Source organism: Tupaia chinensis, unplaced genomic scaffold (assembly GCF_000334495.1).
Source record: "Tupaia chinensis unplaced genomic scaffold, TupChi_1.0 Scaffold000250_1, whole genome shotgun sequence".
Lineage (NCBI taxonomy): Eukaryota > Metazoa > Chordata > Mammalia > Scandentia > Tupaiidae > Tupaia > Tupaia belangeri.
Genome location: NW_006159730.1, coordinates 894,233 through 904,977, shown reverse-complemented (window position 1 = coordinate 904,977; position 10,745 = coordinate 894,233). Strand labels below are relative to the sequence as shown.

The 10,745-nt window shown below is 52.8% G+C and overlaps 1 protein-coding gene across 1 annotated transcript in view; it reads left to right on the top strand.

Moving 5' to 3' along the window:
* COL13A1 (collagen type XIII alpha 1 chain) overlaps positions 1-10,745 on the top strand; it is a 164,506-nt gene that overhangs the window by 140,426 nt on the left and 13,335 nt on the right. The window contains exons 32-36 of the mRNA XM_014587967.2: positions 806-847; positions 1,727-1,753; positions 2,943-3,023; positions 6,371-6,406; positions 9,395-9,448. Coding sequence (XP_014443453.1) covers positions 806-847; positions 1,727-1,753; positions 2,943-3,023; positions 6,371-6,406; positions 9,395-9,448 — 240 coding nt within the window. The remainder of the gene's footprint in view (positions 1-805; positions 848-1,726; positions 1,754-2,942; positions 3,024-6,370; positions 6,407-9,394; positions 9,449-10,745) is intronic.

Here is a 10,745-nt window from a genome sequence, read left to right as displayed (position 1 = left end):
GGGAAAGAGAAAATACCTCCCAATAGAGCATGGTCATACTGCAACCCCTCCTCCTCCATTTCTCCATCCTGTAGGGATTTGGGGCACACACGTGTGCATGGTGTGTTTTTCAAGCCGCCGGGGCCAGGTGGGGAATGTATAATAGGATCCAGGTACCTGAGCCACCAGGCTGCATGGCTGCCTCCAGCCAGGATCTTTTCTACCACAATTTGCCCTCAGGGGAAACAGAAACAAGCAGCCCGCATCCTGGGGGCAACCTGAGGAATATTTTCAGAAACATCTCAGTCTCTCCCTGTTCCAGATAACTGAGCTCCTCTAAGCCAAGTGTCTGAAACTCAAATGCCTACAAGGACGAGGCAAACCACAATGGCTGCAAGAAGCCTTGGTTAAAGCCAATAGAGACTGGCGGGGATTGGGGCAAACCGAAGATCACATGCCCTGAATCTCATTCCTAAAATGAAGACCCCAGTTCTAAAAGGGAAATCTCGTATTCCACCCCAGGCTAGCGCTGCCGCGCATGAACGAGAACTTAGTGCTGCTGGGTCTTCTGGTTTTTCAAGAACATCTGAAAGAACAGATGATTGGGAACATTTCCTGGCAATGATTTTTTGTTCATTTGTTTGGTTTTTGGTTTTCCACACTAAGCAAGCCTGTGGAGTTTGGGGGAAACGTGTTGGGGAGTCTCTGGCTGACCTCTTCTGGGCAGCCCTGTTCTTCTCTGGCCTCATCATCCCCAGCTGGATTCTGGGCCAGGTCAGGAGGGAAGGCCACTTCAAGTATAACAGGAATTCCTTTTGGCTTCTAGGTTCCTGGGCCACCAGGGCCAGAGGGACCTCCAGGACCTCCGGTAAGTTCGGAAGACATATCAGCATGGAGTCTACTGTGGTCATGTCCCTAATGTCACCTCCCCCTGGCAGTCCTCAGGCTCAACCTCAGCCTTGGCTCACTATCAGCTCCTCTTCCCAGGGAGGAGTTTTCTCATGCCTCTCTGCCCTCCCATGTTAAACAGCACCATTACAGTGACACCAGGCGTATTGGCTAGTCCCCGGAAACAGCTGGCTGGCATGCAACCTGGGACTCACCTTGTCACTAACCTCTGCATAACCTTGACTTAACTCTTGGCCTTCAGACATCTGCTCCTTGCCTTCCTCCTTCATGCTAACCAGGCGCAAAGACTAGGATTAATAAAGAAAATGACCTATAGAAAACCAGCTCTCCTGGAGTGGCCTTTTCACCCTTACAGAAATGTAACCGTGGGACCCCTTTGTATTGCACCTCCAGGGCCCCCAAGGACCCTAAATTAACCACTGCTGACCCATGCCCCTGCATGGTTCACAATCCCAGGCACCATGTCCCCTGTTGTCATTGGCAGAGACAGTGGTAGCAATAATGATGGTAGCCAATGGTTACTGAAACTTACTGACACTGTTCTGAGCACTTTGCATAAGTTATTTATTTAATTTTTGCTGGATTACATCAAATCTTTCCTTCATGATATTCGAGGTCAGCCATGGGGGCCACAGAGAGGCTTTCTGTCAGCCCAGAGGCTGAGGAAGACTGGCTCGGACTCTATCCCAGGAAGCCTGAGCACACGCACTCCCTAGCACTCCCTTCCAGCTCGCCGGGCAGGCTCCAAGCTCTCGCTCTGCTGTGGTGCAGCCTGTGGACAAGGCAGCTGTGTACCGAAATGCAGTTCTAATGCAGCTTGTTTTCATTCCTAATGCAGGGGCTCCAAGGTGTTCCAGGACCAAAGGTAAGATGAGGTCGTGTGGCAGGTGCTGGGGGAGGCGGAAGCGGACAGGGATGCATCAGCGATTGAACGAAGGTTTTTTTGGAAAGAGCTTCAGACCCAGCTACCCCTTTTCCCTAAATGGGGCATGTGTCACTCTAGCCAGTGGGGCTCAGTCAGCGCAGAGAGAAGTCCTACGGACCCCCGAACACCTAAAATTGACACCTAGTATGCTTTGGGTTCAGAAATTTCCTATCAATCAACCCCACAAAGTGACAGGTTATGTTCTTAGCAAATGGTGAGGTGTAGGTGGGGACATGGCAGCATATGCTGGGAGCCCTGTCCAGGTCCCTGGACTCTGGGCTGGGACTCTCCCAGTCTCCCCCAAAGCATTTCAAATGGATAAGGGGACCTGGGGGCAGTGGGATGGCAACAGCCCTTGCCTCCTATCTTGGCTGTCTGCAGGAGGCTTTGGGGCAGTTTCTTCTCTCAGCTCATTTGTGAGCCTCAGAGCTCCCAAGATGGCATTTCAGACATCTGCCAGCAAATCTCAAGGTCCCAGTTTCCCTGTCATGCATGTTATCTGCACAGCCACAGCCTGACCTGGAGCCACCCTGTGATTTGTCCCCACGGCACCCATAAGTTACCACAGGGATATTGAGGACACTGACTGAGGCAAAGCCAGGCTAAGAATTAGGAATTCTTTGGACCAACAAGTGGCGTAGTGGTTAAGGCTCTGACTGGAGTCAGCATGTGTGCGTGCGTACCCAAGATCCCAGGAAGAGAATGGAGGAGAAGGGATCGCGGTGTGGCTATCTCCCCTGGGGGTGATTTCTCAACTTTCCCTCTCACTGTTTCTCTCCATCTCTTCCAGCAAGTGCACATGCCCTATGGTAAAAACCTAAAAATTAATTAATTAATTAAATTAAAAACAATGAATTCTCAGAGTCCAGGATAAGGGATCGCCGTGTGCCTATCTCCCCTGGGGGTGATTTCTCACCTTTCCCTCTCACTGTTTCTCTCCATCTCTTCCAGCAAGTGCACATGCCCTATGGTAAAAACCTAAAAATTAATTAATTAATTAAATTAAAAACAATGAATTCTCAGAGTCTCCAACCTGCCACACCTCCTCCCTGCTCTGTAAACTCTACCCCTGTCTACAGGACTGCAGACATGCCCTCCTGAGACCTCCTCCTGTCTCCCTTTCTCCCAGGGGGAAGCAGGACTAGATGGAGCGAAAGGAGAGAAGGGCATCCAGGGAGAAAAAGGAGACCGAGGTCCTCTGGGATTACCCGTAAGTACCTGGGACCCAGCAAGGCTGTTGTAAGGAGCCCTGCTGGGGGTCTTGGGCCAGGGACTAGGCAGGCACCAGGGTAAGGCCACTGAACAAGTCAAGATTCTGCAGTTCTAAACATCTCAGACTTGCAAGTAGCTTTGCTTTGCACTGGGGCAGGGCCATAGGCCCTGATTCTCTTACCAAGGGCCTCCTCTGGGCCAGCAGAGCTGAATAGTCAGGACCTCCCCACACACACACTCCCACCCCAAGGCACACTCAGCTGGAGAGCCAGAAGTGACCGGATTTGGGGCAAGGAGGCCCTGATGAGGCTAAGCTTGCTCCTGTTTTCCCAGAGAGGCCACAAGAAGCCCTGCTGTCTCCTCTCAAGCACTGGCCACAGCAGAAAACCATGTAAACAGCCAGGTTTTGTGGCCCAGCAGGCTTAAGGCTTCTCATGCCCAGGCTTCCTGGAGAACCTCTGACCTCTGCCTGCCTGGGGTGGTAGGCCCCAGGTCAGAGTCAGGGGCTGCTCGGACAACACCTACTTCCATTATGGGGGTTTCCACTGGGTAAAGTCCTTTACTCCGAGCTCCAAAGGGCTGATGCACTCTCACTGCCTCACCTGTGCTCAGGTGAGTGCATCCCACCACCCATTCTAAAGCTCTAGGTTCCAACACCCCAGACAGGTTGACATTTTTTTGCATAGTTTTCAAGAGCTGATAGAGACAGTGACAATCTTTCATTTCACTGACAGTCCCAGAGAAGAAAGTGAGGCACTTGAGGTCACATGTGAGGTTGTGGCCAGGCAGAGGCTGCTCCTACCACAGCCTTGCCAAGAGCTCATTCCAGCCGCTCAGGTTCCCTCTGTCCCAGGCTCAAGGCCAGTTCCCACCCCAGTAGCCATGAAGAGCAGGGGAGCAAAGGAAAGTCCAATTACCCCAGAGCTTGGAGGTCTGCTTCATAGACTCCCAGCAACCAAACAGCAAAAGCCAAAGGTACAATCCCACTCTTGTTAATGCACCGAATGTAGGAGTGTTTCAGAAGCTGATTGGCTTGACAGACCACAGAAAGCTGATGACTTTAGCAGACATTTTCCCATGTCCTGAGCTGTGTCCAGGAGGAATAAGTACCCCTTACATTAAAGAGCCTCCCCGCCTCCACTCAACCACAAACCTCTGCTTGTCCACCTACCTGGCCCCAACATGGAGAACTCAGACAGGGGCTGAATATAAATGACAGAGACCAAACGGGTAATATAAACAAAGACAGTGCCAGGTGAAAGACAAAGTGCCCAATCCATCTTTCATTTTCCAGCTTTTGACAGAGGCATGGGTCCGGGGAAATACTTTTCGTAGCTTAAGAAAACAGCAGAACAAGGATTTATATTTATAGAAGACAGCTAATATGGATTCCAAGGAGACGATTAGGCATGGCAGAGACCACAGGATGAGAGAGTAGGTATCTCTTCTCAGTTCAGCTGGCTGTGGTTTTGAAGGGGCTGATATTTCTGGCTCTCCTGGTTTTTCAAAGGGAGCTAGCCATCTGGCTTTTCACGTGAAATCTACCAATTAGAGCAAAAATATTGGTGGCATTACAGACCATACACAGAATATCAGCGGCCCACACATGGCCCGAAAGCCTCTAGCTTGTGCCCACCACTCCAGACCTCTCAAGACAAGTGACTATCAGTGCTGTGTAGACAGAGGAGGTGGAGATCCAGGTTCGGTTCTGTTTACAGGCTGCACCGAATGTTTTATTCCACCGTAACAGCCTGTTTTTCTAGGCATAGCCTATGGGGTTCCCCCTACCTGCCCTGTAGGTGTGGCTCTCAGTGCTGACTGCACCCCAGAATCACCGGGAGCTTTCCAAGCATGCAGTTACCTGGGCCCCACTCTCTGCAGCTCTAAGTCAGGCTGGGGTGAGGCCTGGGCATCTGTATTATTTAACATCATCTCAGGAGATACTTTTTTTTAAAGTTTATTCATGTCTTCATGAGCAAGAGTGACAGAGAGATACAGAGACAGAGAGACAGTAGCCCCGACAAGATCTTGATGCCACCATCCACCCTGAGCTTCCATCAGCCCTGGACTGTGGGCACGCACCTGCCCAGTGTTCTCAGGGACGTCTCAGGAAACAAACCCAGACCCTTCCCAAGGGGATCACTTGTAAAGCATCAGTTTTCACAGCACACTGCTGTCTGGCCTCGTCATCCAGGGAGTCTAACATTGCAGCCAGGGTTGAGAACCACAGGTCTCAGCCATGTGAGTCAAGAGGATTCCCAGAAGTCCGTGGTTCTAACACAGAAGCAAGTCCCTGTGGAATGCTTCCTTCAAGCCCTTTCCCCGGGAGGAAGCTGCTCCCTGCCCTCCATTTTCTGGCACTTTCCCCTTCCTTTAAAATCTCAAGATTTAGGCTCATTTCTGAGGCTCAGCTGGAAGTAGTTTTCAAGAATTCCATCCGCACTGAGCTGCTTCCTCCCTGGTTTGTCACTTGGGAACCTTTAGAGTTTCCCCTCTGGTTTTCCTAGGCAGGTCCCAGGGACAGCAGGGATAGTGTCATAACCCATTCTCCCCACCACCCCCCCAGTGTCACTTCCCAGCAAGGCATGAAAACACTGAGTGACAGATGAGTCTTCAGAGCTTCCCACCTGCCTGCCCGTTTGCTCTGGGGAACACATGGTCTTGGACTTCTGTCCCGGTCCGCTGCCTCTGGAGCCTTTTTCTGCAAAGCAGCTCCTGTCTGGGAGCCTGTGCAGGGGCTGAGTTTGTATTGAACTTTGCAAACTGTAAAGTGCCAGAGAGAGGACAAACATCTTTCGAGAGCTAGTTCTTCCCAGTGGGGCGAAGCAGAAATAGGCCAGCTTCTACCCAGGTTTCAAACCCAGGTTCAGGCTGAGCTCCAGGGGACCCCACCATGGTCTAGCCTCAACAAGTGTATGGAAGAGGTGGGACGCTCACCTTCACTTGGGCCCCATGCCCTCCCTATCCTGGGAAGAGTGTGTAGCTCTGACTCCAGATATCTCTCCGTGAATTCCTTTCTGTGCCCCTTGGGAGGGGATTCTGAGTGAGGATAAAATGAAAAAGGGGAGTGAGGCCACAGGGAATCTGGGGGCCATCTGCACTGGTCTCTGCTGAGCCTGCTCAGCAGTCGGCCACACCATTCAGTGTCTCCATGTTTTTGTTGGTTTCCATGTAAATACCATCCCCTGTCCTCCTAAGCTTATTTCTCCCATTGTGTTTGATTACCAGCATTTATGTCTGTCCAGAGTCACTGCTTTACTCACCTCTTCCCTCCCCATTGTTCCCTTTTTCTCCCTCCCGTTTCTCCCTTCCCCTTCTTTTGGTCAAACTATGCCCTTCGTCCAGGGAGCTTCAGGTTTGGACGGCAGACCTGGGCCACCGGTGAGTGCCACTTCCCCATTACCCTCCACACCAACTCCACCCCACGCCCAGCCTGTGATCCCTCTTGTCTGTCCTGCTGTGGTCTCATTTTCTTAGTGAAGCCCGCCTTGTCCCACTACTGACACCAGAAAGGTACTGTCTGCGCTCAGAAGTGTTTTCTTTGGGCCAAAACCAGACAGTGGCCTTCCTCTGAATGCCCATTCCCGAAGTATGCACCCAGGGATCTCAAACCTGCCAGGAGTGGGTGGGAGGCTGCTCCAGCAGCTCTGAGCCTAGTCCTGAGGAATACTGAGTCCAGCCCAGAACCCAGCCCTGGGAGTTTGGACCATGACCTGTCCTCACCAAACACAACAGTGTCTGTATGTACCCGTCATGCTGTGTCGTCTTCACGCTGTGAGCTCTGTCCATCTCCGTGTCCTGTGCAGCCACCAGTCTGGTGTGTGTGGGGTGGGAGGGCAGAGGAGCATGCAGGAGCACAGAGGCCGTCCCAGCTCAGTGTCCTGTGAGCACAGTGTAACCACCCCTTCCACTGCCAAGGGCACCACAGCTGCCTTGCAGCCCGACAAGGGCATTTGTTACAGAGCACGTGAGGGATGATCGGGTCCCCATTCTTCCTGATTCCAAAAAACAGGTTTCACCTCCTCTTAGCCAAAAAGCATCTGATCCTTCTGCTTGTGACAAACAACGGAAGCATCACAGAAAATGTCTCTCCTCTCCACCCTCTGGTCCCCACCCTGGGCGTTCTGTGAGTCCATCAGAGCAATAGAGCTAGAGCTGAAGCTCTGAGTTTTAGGCTGAAACCCCTTTCCACCCTGGGAGGGTGCTAAGATCACTGACTAAAACAGGCTGGGAGCCTGGGCTTCCCCACCTGAGACCCATAACCAGAGCTGAAGGATCCCAGCACCTTCTAGCCTGAGTCCCAGCTCGGTCTTGCAGGGTGCCAAGAAACCTGGGAGCTATCTGGAGTGACAGGGAAGTAAGAACGTGCAGGGGCACATCTGTGGAGGGGAGGCCCTGCTGCCAGGGTAGAGGGATATGTGTGGAAGCATGGTCCTGGTGGCCTTCCTGAGGGGCCTGGTGGGAAACTACAGCAGATCCCAGCAGAAGCCCAGGTTTTTGGAGATAGGAAAACCAACTGTGTCCTGGTCAGAACCTTGTCCTATTGAATACCTGTTCTGTGCCTTCATAAAGCAGAGGGGGTGATGGGACTGGCCCAAGATGACAGATCTCTCCAGTTGCCCCACCCCGCCCCACCCCATGCATCAGCAGAGGGGGCACCGTGGACTTCCTAACCCAGTGTCCTATACATCTTCATATTGGGTCATATTGTGTCATGATGTTTCCAACAACCCAGTAACTTTGCCTCCCCACCACGGTCCCTGTCTCCCATCATCCCCTCACATGGCACACCCATCCCAGGTGCAAAATTAGGGTTAGAGATGACCCGTGGCTAGAATCGGAGGTAGGCAATGTACTGCCTCCCCCATAAACACTGGACAGAGGGAAGCAGTGCAGCTCATACACTCTGTCCCCCTGGACCTGAGGCTTCACTTATTTCATAAAGTCAGTATCACAGCCCTAAATGAAAATTTGTGTGGAAAAAAATCATCCTGCCCTGCCAGTAGTAACATGTACAGGTAATTCTGGGGTGTCAGGCTCAGCAGTGAATGTCTGACATGCAACCAAGCTTCTCGACCTGGCTGCAGCCAAGGAGCAGACACTCATGTCACTGTCCTCATTTTACAGATGAGAAAAGCCACCCAGAAAGACTAAGAAGTCCCCCCCAGATAGGGAGTTTTAGGCCTTTGAGGTGGGGCTGAGGCTGGCCCGGGGGCTTCAGAGCCTGTGCTGAACACCACTGCACTCATCTGGCCTCTCTTACCTTCAGCTGTGCTCTTGTTGCGAGGGCCCAGAGCTTCCCTCCTTCCTCTAGAGTTGCAAAGGGAACACCAAGAATATTTCATTGAGGTTTTTTAAGTTTATTTATTTATTCTGAGAGAGAGAGAGGCAGAGGACAGCAAAATAGTGAAACAGGACCTCCAAAGGGGTCTTCTCCCCTCGAGCCACCTGCAGTCCCATCCCTCGCATGTCTCAGGCAGGCTCCCAGACACCAGTCTGGACGCTTCCCATGCGGGCCCAGTTGTGGTGTTGCTCTGCCACCACCTGACCTCTCTCAGTCAGCACACTGGGACCTGCACATGGTACTCATGTCCTCATCTGGACGCCAAGGCAGAGTGGCAGGAGGCTCTGAGGGAGAGGCTTGGTCTAGTCAGGCTATAACCAGGAACCCAGAGAAAAGTCTGATGGCGCCATGGCAAGCTCAGCCATCTCCGAGCAATGCAATTCAATGGCCCGGCCCCCAGCTGCCCTGGATCCCTGACTCAGGAGAGCTCGTGGTACACCTCCCTGCCAGGCTAGCACCAGGGTGGACGTCAGGGAAGGCATCCAGGGCAGATAGCCAGGGCACACTCATTCAATCTCCAATCCAGCCCATCTCGAGGCCAGGGCCAGGGGTCCACAGTGGGGGCAGGTGGGGTGGGTGATGACCTCTCACTCCTGCCTCTGTGTGTACGTCCGCATCGGTCTCTGTGGCATGAAGACCCTCCTGCTGCATGTGGAGCTGCGTCAGCAATGGGGTGCTGCCCTGGCCCCCACCCCTGGGATGGGGTCGACTCCCTCCCAAGTGCTTCTGGGAGCAAACTAAACAACTGTCTCCCCCGTTTTCAGCCTTGGCAAGCTTGGTAGTGAAGTGAAAGGGTTTCATTCCACAAATCTGGCTCTGAGGCAGGGGAGGTGCTCTCTCTCTCGAGGTCCCCAAACCCAAACCCAAGTGGATCATGGCCCAGTCAAATGACCACCCTGAATGAGCCAGGCCTTGCCAACCCTGAAAACTGGGCCTTTGACCCTGCTCATCTCCAGGTATCGGGTGGAGCTCCCGGGCTCCCCCAGCATCAGGGCTCTCACCTCTGTTTTCTTCCACCTCCCTAGGGTACTCCAGGACCAATCGGAGTTCCAGGCCCAGCAGGACCAAAGGGTGAGAGGGTGAGTGCTCAGCAACCAGAAGGGAGGGGACAGGCCATCCTGCCTCAGCCCCTGTGGGGTCACTGCAGCAACCCCAGGGGTCTCGGCCCTCATCCTTCCTTCATGTGCCACTCATCCCGGCTGTCCTCACAGCAGCCTCGGGAGAGCAGAGCAGGCCTGCGGACACGGCCCACAGTAGCTGTGAGCAGACAGGCCTCAGAGGGTTGGCGAGGATAGAGCGCTTCTTGCACCCCAGCTTCTGGTCACCTAATGTATGTCATGGGTCCAGTCTAGCAAGGCCTAGGCACTGCTGTCACCCACTGTGCTTGAACTTTGTAATGATTTAGGCAGACAGCAGCCTGGACCCTCCACCTGGGCCCAGTAGTGTCACCTGAGTGTAGGTGGTGTTAAAAGTTCCTGGAACACATGAAGAAGTCAGAAGGCTAGAGTGATGCTGGCAGTGACTGTCAGAGATTTTGGCCTGTCACATGACCCTCCAGGCTCCAGGCCCAGCCTCCATGGAGCTGGTGTGGAGCCAGGCAGGTGGAGATAGCTGCATGTCTTTCTCAGCTAGCCCCAGCTGCCACACCCTCAGGCCAGACAAGTTCAGGGCAGGTCCCCAAGGGGCGTCAGTTGGTTCTCTGCCCCGTAAGCAGCAGCCCATCTCTCTATCCACCCACCTTGCTGATTCTGTGTCAGGGGAGGCTGAGGGATGGGACGAGTGAGAAGCTTCTGCAGAGGGGTGTTGGTTTCCCTGAAATCTCCAGCCACTTCAAGAAGCCAGGATGACTGCTGTGAGGGAGTGACCTCAAGGCCTCAGAGAAGAAAGGGCCCAGCTACAGTTGTACAGGCAGTAGGGGTGCTGCTGTGTGATGTGGGAAGGCTCTGGGTTCGTGTCTAGGGCTACCTAAGCACACAGGTATAGGTGTACCCATGATCCCTCTGGCTGCAGGGCGCGAAGACCTTGCCAGGGATGCTCTTCTCTTTCTCTTTCTCTCTCTCTCTCTCTCTCTCTCTCTCTGTCTGTCTGTCTTTGTCTCTGTCTCTTTCTCAAGAAATAACTAAATAAACTTTTTAAAATTAAAAAATCAGGGCCAGCAGGTGGCGTGGTGCTTAAGGGGGCTGGACTCCCATGTGGCTGACCACGGTTCGAGTCCTGGACCTGGAGGCTTGCCTTCTCACTCTCTCTCTCTCTTTCTCTCTCTCTCTCTCTCCCCCACCCCCATCTGGTCAAATTAAAATAAATAAATAAATAAATAAAGTTCAATAAAATAATTATTTTTAAAAAGAAAAGAAAGAAAGAAACCAAAGCTCCTTT